Source organism: Copidosoma floridanum, unplaced genomic scaffold (assembly GCF_036245765.1).
Source record: "Copidosoma floridanum isolate Cflo_tuat_1 unplaced genomic scaffold, Cflo_Japanese_pri ptg000012l, whole genome shotgun sequence".
Classification (NCBI taxonomy): Eukaryota; Metazoa; Arthropoda; class Insecta; order Hymenoptera; family Encyrtidae; genus Copidosoma; species Copidosoma floridanum.
This window is the reverse complement of record NW_028321889.1, coordinates 5854806-5871568: the sequence shown is the minus strand read 5'-3', so window position 1 is coordinate 5871568 and position 16763 is coordinate 5854806. Positions and strand designations below refer to the sequence as shown.

Genomic DNA, 16763 nt, shown 5'->3' with positions numbered 1-16763 from the left:
GTCTTGGTGTGGAGATGATTCGCATTTACAGTTATACATATTTACGAGTAGAAATTATGCATGTTAGACAATTACACACTTTTTTTATTGATTATTCCCTTGTTCTTGGTGTGTACACTTTTTCTTTATTTATATACATATAGCTTATTTTATTGGTACAGAGCACATTGTGCAAAAAGTATGTTCGCTTCTTTATCATCTGGTTGGTTACGCCTGTACCACATGTGTGCACATGGTTACGCCGTTACGTATATATGATACCTCTGAATCCTCTGATGTAAGTACTTATATACCTTAGAGAATATATACATGTATATATACATATGTATATATTCTCTAAGGTATATACGTATGTACATATTTATATTGCTTTTGTGCTTTTTATATGATATATCTTTCTACTCCATTTTCATATCGATGTCGTCATGTCGCCAAATTTTTTTTTATATCCCGATGTATTTTTTACAGCTGCTCTATACTGTTGTTATTATTTTTACGCACAGCCATTCTTGACATTATGATTTCCCGAAAAGAATTTAAGTCCCAATTTAAGTTATCTTAACCGGGAATCGAAAGCAATTAACATTATTTTCGTGACAAACGCTAATCACTAAACGAACATTGTGCTCAGATGAATAAAAAAAAAAGTAATAATGATATCAACGAAAAGTGAAAACGGTAGTACCTAATATAACCTAATTATGAAACAAAAAAATTAATAAAAGTGAACTGTGTGTGCACGCAGGTTAATAGAAACTATACATATATGTATATACACACCTTTTAGTTGTAACAATAACACAGTATACTGTGTTACCGACTGTGTAAGAAAACGAGTAGGAAATGGCAAAAAGCGCAATCGTCAGACAGTTCATCAGTTGGTCAAACCAATTTTATATTTGTTCAGCACGTGCAGCTGCAGGCTGCAGGCTGCAGATTGCAGAGTACACCACTACAGCAGATGTGCAGATGCTGCACGTGTATACACGTGCAATCACGTTAATCATATATGATATACCGTGTAAACTATAGTGTAAACATATAGCAGACGAATGTATGTACGTATACATGCTTGATGATTTAAGTAACATATGTTGTTAATGAATATTCATGACTAAACTTTGTTCTTAATTTTTTTTTGGTAGAGTAAAATTGTACGTCAAATAAAAATGGTGGATATAGCAAGTAATCTGAAAATTATTTGCGATAAACTTGTTGCTGCCTCTGCAAAACGAGCACCGGTAATATGTTTGGAGACAACACGATTTTCTTAAAGAAATTTAATGTGCTTAGTTTCTTTATCTATATATATTTTATACTTATTTTACAGGAATTTCAACATTTTCAACCTAAACTAGTGGCAGTGAGTAAATTTCATCCTTCAGAAGCAGTAATAAAAGCTTACGAAGCAGGACACAGGCATTTTGGTGAAAATTACGTTAATGAATTATCAGAAAAGGCAAACAATCCAGAAATTCTAGAAAAGTGCAAGGAAATAAAGTGGCATTTCATTGGACATTTACAAAGGGGTAATGTTAATAGACTGTTGAAAGTGGAAAATCTTTATCTGGTTGAAACTGTTGATAGCGAAAAAATTGCTGCTGCCCTTGATAATGCTTGGCCAAAATTTAGAAAAAGCGATGCCAAGTTGAAAGTTATGGTGCAGGTTAACACCAGCAGAGAAGAAGGTATCATGTTTGTTTTCTTATGAGATAAGATATAAGAAGATACAGCTGTGATAAATTGTTTGATGAAATTTTTAGCCAAGAGTGGTTGTGAAGTAGAAAATGCATCATCAATGGTAAAGTATGTACTAGAGAAATGTTCGAATCTGGAATTTACTGGGCTAATGACCATTGGAGAATATGGCTATGATGTATCTCAAGGTCCTAATCCAGATTTCTTGACTCTGGTGGAGTGTAAAAAAAAGGTTTGTGAGGAATTAGGTCTCAATAGCAAAAGAGTGGATCTGTCAATGGGAATGTCTACTGACTTTGAACATGCTGTAAGTCTTACAAGGATTAGTTGCATACACCTATATACATCATAGTTTTTGTGTCATGTTATAGGGTTTTGGAATTTTTTATTTAAAAATTTATTAATTTCAGATTGAATTAGGAAGTTCACTGGTCCGTGTTGGAACTGCCATATTTGGGGATCGGCCAAAGAAGTCAGACTAGTTTTATAAAGTAACATTTATTTTAAAAACGGAGACGCAGTATGTTGCGGTGCTTTCAATTTTTGATTCTTTTTACAAAAGATTACTATCTGCAATGCAAAAACAATAGAATCATGTTATGTACATATCGTATATGTAAATACTAGACTATTCCAAGAACTGTTGATACATGAATGTTTATTTTTGTTATGCAATAAGTAAAGGTGTTTTATTGTTTTCATGTCGAGTAAAAGTGAATGAAAAATTTAGTTTTTGAAGCTACTTCTCGAGCGTTTTTCTTGAAACAATTCGCTGTTTCTCGCGTTCTGGAAGCCACAAAGGTTGGCACAAAACTCGATATAGTCTATCGAGGGATCGCCTGCCTGGTCGTAAATCGGCGCCTCCTCCAAAGCTCTATCCGCGTCTTTCTCTGAAAACCTATCTCCCCTCCTCATAAGATCATTTTTTATCCTGTAACACGTATGAAGAAGAAAAATTGCTCATTATATTTCCAAATCAAAAGGTATTTTTACACATAATCAACAGATGAGTACTTTTCCTCCACAATCAAGCCATTGTATTGACTATCCCACTTGGCAAAGGCTTTTATCAACTCGATCTCGGAGTCGAATTCCATCTCCTTGGATCTAAGTAAAAAAGTTTTTTTTGTTTCTTTTTTAATATCCAGGAAACCCAAACCAAACGTTTTATTCCGACCAAAGGTACAGATTTGGACTCACTCGAACAAACCAACAAACGCCTCGAAATCCACGGGACAGGGGCACTCGTTGAGCATGTTCTTTATTTTCTCCTCCGGCACGTTAGTCTCCCCGAGCGAAGAAAAGGTAAACTTCAAATCGGTCTCCCCAATGACGCCATCGCGATCTATATCGAACAACCTGAAAACCTAAAAAAAAAAAAAAAAAACAATCCCACCACGGCAATTTTTATCATTGAAAATTAAAAAAAGCCCAAGCCAAAAAAGTGTACTCACCTCGCTCAGCTGCGACATCATGTTTAACTTGAGCTCCTTCGTCCTCCGTTCCGCCTTGCTCATCAACTCTTTGAAAAAACTCTGCTGTACAACGTCGACCAATGAAACCTCATCGTCCCCGCTCGATACCGATTTCTCGCCCGTGTCGTGCTCACCTCCGCTCCCTTCTTCGGCGCTCTTTTTGGACTCTTTCTGTGCAGATTCGAAAAAAATGTAGGTACACCATATATTTCGATCCACCGAAAATGTATTGGGGGGGGGAAGAAAAAAAACTCACGCTCTTTTTCCTATCCTTGCCCGGAGCGGGTGTGTTGATGTTTTCTCCGGCCGACATTCTCCCGAAAACTTCAACCCAACGAGCAAAGTACGCGTTGACGTGCACTCGGCGAGTGGAAAATCGAGCAAAGTGCAGGGCCGCGTCTTTTATAGGAGGCGGATGCGGTGGATGAAGGTACGCGGGGCCGAAACTTCCGTCGCTGGAGCCACACAGAGGGGGAGGGACGGAAATCGCGAAGAAGATCGGGTCGCTAAATTTAATCGGCCACGGAGCTTTTCCACACCTGTGCTCGTCGAATATCAGGGGAACTCGGATGTTCACATCCCACGTATACACACCCGAGATCGAGATGGTTGTTCGCGCTAACTGTGCATTGTGAGTTGATTGTGTGCTTATTTATTGTTGGTCATGTCCGGACGACCTGTTGCCATTGTAACTCATGGATCAAAAACCTCATCGAATCGTTGATTTTAAAGGTAAGGGGGTTTTTTTTCTTACTTTAATCGTTATTGGTATGGATTCACTTATGTTTAGGAGGGATGATTCTATCAATGAGAAATATCGATTTAAATAAGCTGTAATGACGGCTTCGTTATGACCGGTAGCGTGAATTTCGAACGCGTTTTGTTTGCTCGAGTTGATTGATGTCCGGCAAAATGACATTTCCGAGAGTAATAAATAATTTAAGGGTGACCACATTAAATCATCACCATCATCATGCACCTGTTCCGTGCTCGTCAACAGTTGTAAGTACACGTGTATACCTCATACTCTACACCTCAAAAGCTCGCGTGCGTGGTATTAATAGTTGCGCTTAAAATCGAATCGTGGACTTGACTTGATTTTATGAAAACTCTAAAAATTTAAGCTCGCAGAAAGATGAAATTTTTCTTTCGTCACTCGATGCTAGATTTGTGAAAAATCGTGATAGGTACAACCCACCAGGTATATACATATATTGTGTAGGTTGTAATTTTTCGACCATTATTAAAAGAAATTAAAGATTGATTATTCAACTCTTTTTCTTCGGTTTACTGTCATTTTTCAATAGTTCTTTTAAAGGGAAAAAAAAAAAAAAAAAAAAAAAAACATTGCTACACAGGTGAGCTCAGTTGCATATAAGAGTTCAAATTCTACCGAGTGCAATAATTTCGCAAATGTTCTTCTAAACTTTTATCACTATCTTACCTCCCCTATCATACCATCTTTGTGCACAATTTTAGGAGAGCCCCATTGCGAACTTTGGAATTGTTTTATTAGCCGAAAACGGGGTATATTTTTTGTTCATGTATATATTCAATTTTAACGTAGATAAAATTCAGTACACAAATATAACGATGTCATGCACTCCGTTTTTGACTCAGGCGCACCAACAAATCGCAAAACTCTCGACGAGAATGCTATTACATTGTTAGGACACAGCAAAAAGTTAATAGATTTAACTTTTCAACTAAACTATTAATATATTTAAGATTAAATTCAGTCAAAGAAATTGGTTAAGGTATTGTTTAGGTTTACTTGAAAACTAAATTCATTATCAAAAATTTCATGGCAATCATATTATATTCATAAAACTTTAATGAGTAAACCTTAATTTTTTCAGCAATACTTCTCCAGAAAGCAAACTAGAAGTTTTAAACAAATTTATTTTAATTTTTTTTACAAACATTGTTACGCTACAATATGCATTCTATAAAGAGCTCAAAACGGCTGCGAATAGCTGTTGTACATCAATCTCATTTTTTTATGCATTCGTTGAAATGCTCAAAGATAAAATATTTCCCGACTGTTGTCACTAGAGCAAAGTAAAAACAGTGCTTGGTATCACTCTCTAAAAAGTTAACTTTGAGCTGGATATGCTCCGAAAAATCATCGTTCATATGAACTTTAATTAATTGTACATTCTTGGCAATGTCCCCATTCATTTCAACCTCCATCACTCTGACTTGAGCTTTCAAGTCATTTGTACCTGCCATGTTATAGTCAAATGACATAAGGATAATTCCACCTTGGCGCTGGTTAAACATCACATATCTGTACTTCTCCGTACGTGCGACTGTGGTGTTCATCATCAAGTGGCCATTCACATTGTATTGTAAACATCGAATCTCCATATTATTCCAGTTGTCCCAGTGGCAGAATGAGAAGTAACCGAAGCCGTTCGATGTCTTGGAAGGCACAATTAGTCCCATTACATTATTTATGTAATAATTTTCAAGTAAAACAGTCTCGGAGCCATTGTAGGCCACGTGACTGACGTTCATAAAGGCACTGTAGTGGGCGCCGTTATTAACATTTATGAAAAATCCTCCGCTGTTAGAATCTCGTCGATCCACAACCATCCGTTCTTTATAATACTTCAAGAAAAATGGGCGTTTGGCGACTAGTTGACCTGAAAATAATCATAGAATAAAGCCAAATTTTGTTTAATCGTAAGTACTGATCTAGTATATTAGGAAACTGGCTATGGTGGTACAACATCGTCCAAAAACTTACCTTCGTAGTTGTAACGGAGAATGCATGGGTTGTTCTCTTTGCCACAGAAAGCATTGCTATCTACATATAAATGAAAACTGTCATTGTAAACCAAGAGATGGTAGTTTTCGACCGGATAGACGAAATGGGTGGGATTGCAGGTGTCCATGTCGACGAGGCTGATCCACTTGTATTTGCTATTATCTTCACGGCTCTTCGAGGACCACTCGTATATGAGTTTTTTTCCCGCAAGCATACTTTTCACATCCACGTCATTTGTGGAGTCATCGTCTGACTCTAAATTGATATCATGTGTCGTAGGTACAGTTAGCTCCACGTCGCAACTCCTTTCGGTATCGTTGACCATCTTCGTCTCGAACCGACACTCAGCCCCATGCTGGTCATCATTGACGTAGCACACCACGTAAGAAAGACTTTCATCAACATTTTCGGACATCCTGTAGTGGAAATGAGGCAAAAAATATTCATTATAAATTTCAGAAAAAGTCTCGATTCCGACCACCTGCGCAGCGAAATACAAAAGACCTACGACCACCAGGACTTTTTTAAAAGACGTCATTTTCTACGTTGCTACTTAATCAGAGGTTCTTTACTAAAAACGTAAGTATGTAAGTAACACAATAGATGCAATTTTCTGGATTTTTAATCGTTTTAATTAAATGTACGGGTACGTTTAAGATTTATTAAATTACTTTAATAACCGACGTGGTAAGAAATTTTATTATGTAGACTGACTCCCAAAATCCTAGACCGTTATTTATATGATTTAGCAGCAGCGATACGTAAAATGAGACCAGGTGACCTGTATAGAACCAGTACGCAAAGTTGGAGCAGAAATTTCTATCGAATCGTTCCCCATTTAGTTTATACAGATAATGCGTTTCCATTCGAAAGTAATTTTTTTTTTTAATATTAAAACCAAAATTTCCCCGACGAAACAGAACTGATTTGTCGTCGTTCTATTATCAAATGTCTTTTTGACAAATGACTTCATGTACATAATGCGATTTTAATTTGTTTTTCAAAAACTTCAGTTAATCTATCCTTGACCTTAGGTATGACTGCTTTACAGAAGTGACATATATTTTTACCAAAAAGCAGAAAATGTAATTGACATTTTTAAATATGTGTAGATCTACTATCTTCGAAACCTTACATTTTTTGGGCTAAAATTTGGTTTATAGCATCGTTTTTATGCTACATCATGACAAAAAAAAGTAGGAAAAAAGTTTTTTCTAATGGTAACATTTTGACAGTACCAAAATTGAAGTACTTAAAAAAAATTTTAATCAGTTTTTTATGTGTTACTTTCTAAGTGAATATTTTTTGTCTTTATACAGTCGAGAAATGTGGATCTCAAGAAAAAATAAAATTTTGAACCAATTATGTAGACCCCAATAAGATATTTTGATGCCTTAATAGTCAAAAAAATAGTATTTTACAGATTAAAATAAGTTGTGAGTGCTACGAATGCAGTTCTAAAAAAATTCAGTTTTTTTCATATCTTTACATACTTTTCTCGACTTGTGTGGTGCTTTGAAAATAAGAGAATATATGTGAAGAGATTTTTTTTTGTATATTTGTGTGGTCTAGAAAAGCATTAGATCTTGTTATAGAACGTTTTTGTAATACATGTTTGTATCTAAATTTTGATTGATAATGTCTAAACATCGATCATTTACAAAAATAGCAACATTAACGGCCAGTTAATCAAACTTAACTTCCAAAACTGTTTGCCTCTTGTTCGTAACACCATGTTAGTTATATTAATTTTTAAGTATGATTATAACAAATGAGCAACATAAGAGCGAATGTATTTTGATAGTTTAGTTTGATTAATCAATTGTGTCTGGCATACGATTTTAAAAAAGAAATTTCCTGTACACACTATGTCGATCTTACTCGTGTATTAATGAGGTGTACGAATGCAAATAATACCAAGTTTGTGTATAGATCGCTAACATGCTATCTCTAACACTGATGAATTCTGGCTAGTAATCGGGGACGAAACGATCCCTTTCCTTGTTTTATCTATTCCATTTTTTCTTATTCATACACTCCGTGTTCCTAAATAGAGACAAAACAAAATTTGAATTTTAACAGTGGTTGGAATTTTCTTAGCGTGGAAAATACTGCGTTTACGCTCAGATAAATGCAGAAAAATAATTTTTTTCATGTTGCTCACTATGGAAATTTGAAGTCAATCTGATAAACTATAAAATTTTTAAATATTGATACATACATAATTGTACCTTTCGCTCCAGTAAAATATGCAGCAGTCGTGACTTGGATACACATTTTAACTCTTGTAGCATAAATTTAGCCACTTGCTATAATCATACATATTTGTACGGGTTTATTTTAACTTATGTGTCATAGTTACTAAATTTTATCAATAGAAATGTATTATTTTAAATATTTTTGGAAAGTTTGCGAAAATACTCAATTAGAAAAGACATTATAATATATAATACAAATAGTAATCATATGTAATACAGACAGTAACAAATTTTTGAAATAATTTTATTTAATTAGTGCGTAATTTATGAAAAAATTAAACTATAAAATTATCATTTATTATGTTTTTATGTTGAGTAAAGGTATAAAAAAAACACATAAGTTTACTGTTTAATTAGTCCTACATCTTTTTTTTTACAAATTATGAATGAGAAAAGCATCAAGGTTGGTTAAAAGAAGCAAGTTCTATTTACCAGTTTTCCAATATTTTTCAAAAATATGCTTGAGGAGCCAGCAAATTAAACAATTTTTTTTGTATTTCGTTACGGTTAGTTATTTATTCGGCTATTGATTTACTTATTTATTCATTATAGAATTACCATATATTATTTTATAAACTTACGTGCAGACAATGTCTGCATAATTTATAATAAATTATTTGTAAAGGAAAAGATCGAGTTGGATATCATTGGTTTAATAAATATTAACTGAAAACCTCAATAAAAAAGCCAAATTGTGCAGTTCAAGCATAAGAAAATATCTTACGGTAGATTTTTACATAACCATGTTTACTCATACAAATTTGTACATGTATTAAGCATGGATTTTAAAAACTCTTAGGGTTAATTTACGAGAGTAAAACTTTTAGGAATGCAAACGATACGAAATTTAATTGACTTCATGTTTATCATCTTTCGAAAATAAAATGTGTCCATGAAGTGGGTCAAATATTGAAAATTCAAATATTGATATAGAGTACGATATAATTGTCAAACTGTAAACAAAATGAAGTATCTTGTAGGATTTGTTCAAGAGGAAGATACATTTTTTAACTATAAGAACATTTTTCTTTCAATAACTGCCTTGTTATTACTACAAGACACTGGTTTTATTATTCATGTCAACACAATGAGTTTATTTACAAGAGATTGTTACATAATGATTAAAAATTTATTAATGTACATTGTCATAACTTCAAACAACCAAATGCAATAACAAACTTTACCATAAAACAACCACTGGAATAATTTTTTATGCCTTAATGCAATTACAGAGATGAGAAATGTCATTTGAATTTACCAAGTAAGAGAGCAAACATTAAAATTAATTTTTTGCATGCATATTATCATGTACAAAAAAGAAATTATATTTGGTCTTGATTGTAATAGTACAGTTATGTCGAAGATTTCTGGTCATCCGTAAAAAAATCTATTCGGTACAAAATTAACTATTTCATACCCCCTCTGGAGCGATTTTAATTATTCTTCTAAAGTATGCTTATAATTTAGTGAGTTTTTATTTTGTTGCTTGGAAATTTTTTTTTAGTCTAAATATTTTTTAATTATTCATTGAAATGAGTCAACAGTAAGTCTAATCTTGTAACTAAATAACTCGATACGCATAATTATTTCTTTCAAAGTCTACATCATAATCAGAAATTACAAATGTAATCGATTCATAATTTTGTTTTTTTATGCCTTTTTTAAAGTACTTAATAATAATATGTTTATCAACTGTGTCCGCTAAAGCAAAATAAAAGCAATCCGTGCTATCAATCTCAAACAAGTTAACTCTGAGCAACCAATTATTCGAAAACTGATCACTGATATCAAATTTGGTTAGATTTACATTTCTGACAATGCCCCCATTCGGTTCAACCTCCATCACTCTGACTTGAACTTTCAAGTCATTTGTACCTGCCATGTTATAGTCAAATGACATAAGGATAATTCCACCTTGGCGCTGGTTAAACATTACATATCTGTACTTCTCCGTACGTGCGACTGTGGTGTTCATCATCAAGTGGCCATTCACATTGTATTGTAAACATCGAATCTCCATATTATTCCAGTTGTCCCAGTGGCAGAATGAGAAGTAACCGAAGCCGTTCGACGGCTTAGAAAGCATAATTAGTCCCATATCATTTTTTATGTAATAATTTTCAACCAAAACAGTCTCGGAGCCATTGTAGGCCACGTGACTAACATTCATTAGGACACTGTAGTGGGCGCCGTTCTCGAAGTTTATGAAAAATCCTCCGCTGTTAGAATCTCGTCGATCCACAACCATCCGTTGCTTATAATACTTCGAGGGAAAGGGGTGTTTGGCAACTAATTGACCTAAAATTAATTAAATAAATCATGCAAAAGACATAAGTATTTGCTTAATTGTAATTTTAGATCTATGATATTAAGAAACTAGCTGCCACAGTACAACATCGTATAAAAATTACCTTTGTGGTTGTAATGGAGAATGCATGGGTTGTTCTCTTTGCCACAGAAAGCATTGCTATCTACATATAAATGAAAACTGTCATTGTAAACCAAGAGATGGTAGTTTTCGACCGGATAGACGGAAACGATGGGATTGCAGGTGTCCATGTCGACGAGGCTGATCCACTTGTATTTGCTATTATCTTCACGGCTCTTCGAGGACCACTCGTATATGAGTTTTTTCCCCGCAAGCATACTCTTCACATCCACGTCATTTGTGGAGTCATCGTCTGACTCTAAATTGATATCATGTGTCGTAGGTACAGTTAGCTCCACGTCGCAACTCCTTTCGGTATCGTTGACCATCTTCGTCTCGAACCGACACTCAGCCCCATGCTGGTCATCATTGACGTAGCACACCACGTAAGAAAGACTTTCATCAATATTTTCGGACACTCTGTAGTGTGAATTAGGCAAAAAATACTCGTTATAGATTTTAGAAAAAGTCTCTATTCCGACCACCTGCGCAGCGAAATATGAAAGACCTATGATCACCAGGACTTTTTTGAAAGTTGTCATTTTCCGTTTTACTACCTAGTCAGGGTTTTTTTTAATGAGGAAGTGAGTAGGTCCGTATTAGTGAACAGGTATGTATAAAAATTTAGATCTTAAATGAATGTAAACGAAAAAAATCTTAGGTTTTTATAATTACTTTAATAACCGATGCAGTACGAAATTTTATTATGTTGACTGACTCCCAAAATACTAGACTGTCTTTTATATGGGCAGCATTGATATATAAAATGCCGGGAGACCAGGTGACATATACCGAGCCAGTACGCAAAGTCGATACAGAAATTCCTATCGAATCGTTCCCCATTTAGTTTATACAGATAATGCGTTTCCATTCGAAAGTAATTTTTTTTTTTAATATTAAAACAAAAATTTCCCCGACGAAACAGAACTGATTTGTCGTCGTTCTATTATCAAATGTCTTTTTGACAAATGACTTCATGTACATAATGCGATTTTCATTTGTTTTTTAAAAACTTAAGTTTATCCTTGATTTTAGGTATTGCTGCTTTACAAGAGTGCCATGTATTTTTACTAAAGAGCAAAATGTGTAACTAACACTTTAGAAGACATGTAAATGGACTATCTTCCTAACGTTTTGCATGTTACTTTTCAAGTGAATATTTTCAGTCCGTACTCAGTCGAGAAAAAATCTGTTAAAAAAAAAAATAAAACTTTTGAGCACTTATTAAGATCCAAAACTATTTTCATATGTTTGTAATGAAAAATATCATATCTTACAGGTTAAAAAATCAGTTTTTGGCTATATCTTGAAAAGTTAAAAACTTATCCCATATGCTTTCACAAGAAAGTGGGAGTTCCATAGAAATACATTTTTTAATGTTTTTATGTCTCCGGAACTACCTTCATACTTAAAAAATTAAAGAAAACATTGGAAGTCATAAAAAAGTCAGTTCTTTTTTGGTTTATATTGTATGGTTTTTGTTGAAGGTGTTTGTGTGGCCAACAAAAGTTGCAGATCTCAACGAAATATACTTTTTTTGTAGCTTACATTTTCATAAACATTGGAATTGTGATGGTCTTGAAGTCAATAAAGATTTAAGAACGACAAGAATAGAGGTTTTTGCCTATTGTAATATAAAGTTGATATTATAACACAAAAGTTGTAGATTACTGATGGAAATCTAGTACCCTCCAACTTCCGTTAAATAAAAATGACGTTATAGAGGGTAAAAAAAATGTAAGTTTTCACTTTTTTCACGTATTTTTTAGAGACTTGTTTTGTGCTCTAAAAATTAAAGAAAATATTTTAATATATATAAAATCCATTTTTTTTACTTCAGCATACGTGTCAAACGTAAACATGTAAGTTATAGGTTGGCAGGGAGTGGAGGAGTTATAAACCTTAAAATTAAATATTACAAAGCATATTTTTATCTTAATTTTTGGAGGAGAATCGGTGGCTAGAAATAATATTACGTATCCTCGGACAAAACTTACATACAGCATAAAAAATATACACAATTGTACGTACATTCAAATAAATTTAAATACAAGACAAAGCTAATTCCATATTTGTAGGACGTTTAGATTTTATTTAAATTCGTCTTGTCCTTGTTAAATTTAAGTTGACGAAAAATTTTTTTAGCTTTTGTGCCTTTATGATAAGATTTTCAATTCGTATTGCTTCTAACACTACAATATTATCATTTTATAAATCACAACATGATTTTAATATACTCGACTTTGACTGACGATGTTGTTTTCACAGTCGATTTCGTTTTGGATCTTATTTTTCACTCTTGGCTCTGTACTGTTTAGTTTTCCTTACATCCCTTACAGTATAATTTCCAATTTTTTAGGATATCATAAATGTTGTCGTTGTAAATATGTATTTTTTCTTGACAAAATTAAGGGTTGTCGTTGAAAATTTGTTTACCGTTACTAAGTTATACTGTCAGATACTGTCTTAAAATGCTCAAGTTTCGATCAATCATAACTACAAAAATTATACGTTTTAAGATGGCAAATGTACAAAATTTTATTGACTTCCGTTATCATCTTCCAAAAATAAAATGTGTCCATGAAGTGGGTCAATTATTATTAACTCGAACATTGATAAAATATACGATGTAATTGTCAAATTTAAAAAAAAAATGAAAAAGTGTCACGTACGATAGCAACTACTAGGATTTATTTAAGGTGAAAGTAAAATTTTTTATAGTAAGAACATTTTTTTTCAATAATTGTCTTTTCATGTTTCTTAAGATATTAGTTTTAATATTTATATCAAATAATAAGTTTATTCATTTAAAAAAGATTGTTAGATAATTACTGAAAATTTTTTTATTAATTAACTTCGGAGAAACCGCTAACAACCCAATATAGAAATGTTACACCCTTGACCAAAAAACACCTGAAAGAATTTTTCGCGCCATAATGCGATTATAGTTGAGAAATGGCATTTGAATTCACCAAATAGGAATGCAAACATTAAAATTAATAATGTTGCTTGTCATAGTGCAGTTAAGTACGGATTCGAGACTGCCAATAAAAAAATATCCCCGAGACAAAATTAATTGGTTTCCATTTTCTGTCGAGCGATTCTTATTATTCTCACCTCAAGTCATGCCTATAATTATCAATTAACCGACGTAGTGAGTTTTTTGTAGCTTAATATTTTTTTCACGGATTTAAAGTTTTTAAATTATTAGTTCGACTTAGTTAGCAATAAGTCTAATTTTACAAATAAAAAACTTGCATACGTAGAACTAGTCAATTTTAAAGGGTAGCCTATTCCATAATCCGAGATTAAATACAAACTTATTTTATAGATTTATAAACACTTAAAATAGTATATTACGCACCAAGAGTAGAAAGTACGGCATCCCCTCTCAGGTGTGAGTTGCAAACATACGGGGGATGATGCCATACTTTCTTCCTGTGGCCGGTATGTGATTTTTTTCTCTTCCTTCGCCGAAAATTCGACGTTTTTCCGTGATATTAGGGGAGAAAACGCAACATAACCTTTCAGGTGAAAATCAAATGTACTGCTTATTAGGAAAAGTATTTTGGCAGCTATACACAGAAGATAACATTCTTTTCGTATGAGTAGACCATGCGACTTTTTACCTGGGAGGAAAGTTGCACTTTGCACTCTATATTGGTGCATTCTGAAAACAAGGAGCAAAATCACACTTTCGGTGGGGATATGAGAAAAACGACATTATCCTTTAATAGTAGCAATAAATCTCTGTCACTAAAAAATTGTACAAAAAATTTATAAAGCAAAAATAATAACAAAAAAAATGTAATTGCAAAGAAAAAAAATTTAATATTATATATTGCCTGTATATATTCTTCTCATTTACTTGTACATTCATTGAAATACTCAAAAACAACTAATTCCTCGACTCTTTCTACTAAAGCAAAGTAGAAACAATGTTTGGTGTCCGTCTCCACGTGGTTGATGATAAGCAGCAAACTATTTGACAATTTATCGTTAATATCGAGTTTAGTTAGATTTGAATTCCTGGTAATGCTACCATTCATTTTGACCTCTATCAAACCGACTTGGACGTTTAGGCTACTTGAACCCACTATTTCGTAGTCAAATGTCATAAGGATAATTCCACCTTGGCGCTGGTTAAACATCACATATCTGTACTTCTCCGTACGTGCGACTGTGGTGTTCATCATCAAGTGGCCATTCACATTGTATTGTAAACATCGAATCTCCATATTATTCCAGTTGTCCCAGTGGCAGAATGAGAAGTAACCGAAGCCGTTCGATGTCTTGGAAGGCATAATTAGTCCCATTGCATTATTTATGTAATAATTTTCAACCAAAACAGTCTCGGAGCCATTGTAGGTCACGTGACTGACGTTCATAACGGCACTATAGTTGGTGCTGTTATTAACATTTATGAAAAATCCTCCGCTGTTAGAATCCCGTCCATCCACAACCATCCGTTGCTTATAATACTTCGAGGGAAAGGCGTGTTTGGCAACTAATTGACCTGGAAATAATTTAAATACCATATATATACACGTTCATTTTTGTTTAAATGCAATGTATGATGTTAGGATACTGGTTGCAATAGTCTAACATTATGCAAAAATTACCTTCGTAGTTGTAACGGAGAATGCATGGGTTGATCTCTTTGCCGCAGATAGATTTGCTATCTACATATAAATGAAAACTGTCATTGTAAACCAAGAGATGGTAGTTTTCGACCGGATAGACGAAATGGGTGGGGTTGCAGGTGTCCATGTCGACGAGGCTGATCCACTTGTATTTGCTATTATCTTCACGGCTCTTCGAGGACCACTCGTATATGAGTTTTTTTCCCGCAAGCATACTCTTCACATCCACGTAGTATTTGGAGTCAACGCTTGACTTTAAGCTAATGTCATGTGTCTCGGGTACTGTTAGCTTTATTTTGCAACTTTTTTCGGTATCGTTGACCATCTTCGTCTCGAACCGACACTCAGCCCCATGCTGGTCATCATTGACGTAGCACACCACGTAAGAAAGACTTTCATCAACATTTTCGGATACTTTGTAGTAGAAATGGGGCCAAAAATTCTCAGAATAAATTTTAGCAATTGTTTTATTTCCGATCACCTGAGCAGCGAAATACAGAAGGCCCGCAACCACCAGAACTTTTTTAAAAGACATCATTTTCCCTTTTGCTAATCAGTTTGAAGTCCTGTACTGTGAAAGTGAGTAGATAGTAACACAATGTCTCTGTATTTGTTTTTGTTCAAATAAGAGTATAGGTATGTAGAAAAATTAGGATATCTGTAAATTTAAATGAAAATACGTTTTAAAGTTCTCTTTGATTACTTTAAAAACTGATGCAGTGAGAAATTGCTAGAATTTACCTGACGTTTGACAATGTATTATGTAGACTGTATCCAAAAAGTTGAGACCGCCTTTTATATGATTCAGTAGCATTGGCACAATAAATTGACGTGAGACTAGGTGATATCTGTCAAGATACGTCACAATTGATTAGTTAATTTGTTTAACAAAGAACTATTTTATGTGTGACATGTACGTATTGTTATTTTATTTTGTACTTCAAAAACTTTTTTGGCTGCTTCATAGAAGTACGCATATTTTCATGAGAAAAAATGAGTAACCATCGAAAAATCATTCACTTATGGTGTAAAGGTAATACGAAAGTGTTCCAAGTGGTACCTAATAAGTTACAAAATGTATGTATGCATGTGTAATGTACAATATAGACATATTAGTCGACTATCTCGAAAATTTTACATTAATCGGTATTAAATTTAATTTACTCCTTCGTTTTTGTACCACAGTGAGAGATTTATAAATACAAAAAATTTTGTCGAGGAGAAACTTTTACTAGCCTCAAGATGGCATAACTCTTAAACAAATTTTAATTAGTTTTTTGCATGTAACTTTTGAATTGAATATTTTCGGTCCATATGCATTCGAGTAAAAATAAAGATTTAAAAATAATAAAACTTTAAACCACCTACGTACACCAAAAAATAGTTTTTTCCTACCTCAGGCGTTTTTAGAGGCAGGTGTGCCCTTGGTAAGAAAAATAGGATTCGCCACGTAAGCGTCATTGCTCAGCTGCTACCCTACATCCCTCG

At 33.7% G+C, this 16763-nt stretch overlaps 2 protein-coding genes across 3 annotated transcripts; one reads left to right on the top strand and one right to left on the bottom strand.

Moving 5' to 3' along the window:
* The first annotated feature begins 1028 nt into the window (after positions 1-1028).
* Positions 1029-2338, top strand: LOC106635691 (pyridoxal phosphate homeostasis protein). Of its 2 annotated transcripts, XM_089590314.1 has the most exons (5): positions 1029-1058; positions 1146-1241; positions 1331-1688; positions 1764-2005; positions 2109-2338. In XM_089590314.1, exons 1-5 carry the CDS (start codon positions 1053-1055, stop codon positions 2178-2180), a joined length of 774 nt encoding a protein of 257 aa, XP_089446440.1. In that variant the 5' UTR covers positions 1029-1052; the 3' UTR covers positions 2181-2338. The 2 variants fall into 2 exon arrangements, with proteins under 2 accessions (XP_089446440.1, XP_014203247.2); XM_014347761.2 differs by lacking the exon at positions 1029-1058 and having other exon boundaries at positions 1114-1241.
* Positions 2339-2424: 86 nt separating this feature from the next.
* Positions 2425-3263, bottom strand: LOC106647896 (myosin regulatory light chain LC-2, mantle muscle-like). The gene is made up of 4 exons (XM_014364465.2): positions 3153-3263; positions 2899-3065; positions 2713-2805; positions 2425-2629 (listed from the first exon to the last, which is right to left on the bottom strand). The coding sequence occupies exons 1-4, from the start codon at positions 3213-3215 to the stop codon at positions 2425-2427; spliced, it is 528 nt and encodes a 175-aa protein (XP_014219951.2). The 5' UTR covers positions 3216-3263.
* Between the last annotated feature and the right edge of the window lie 13500 nt (positions 3264-16763).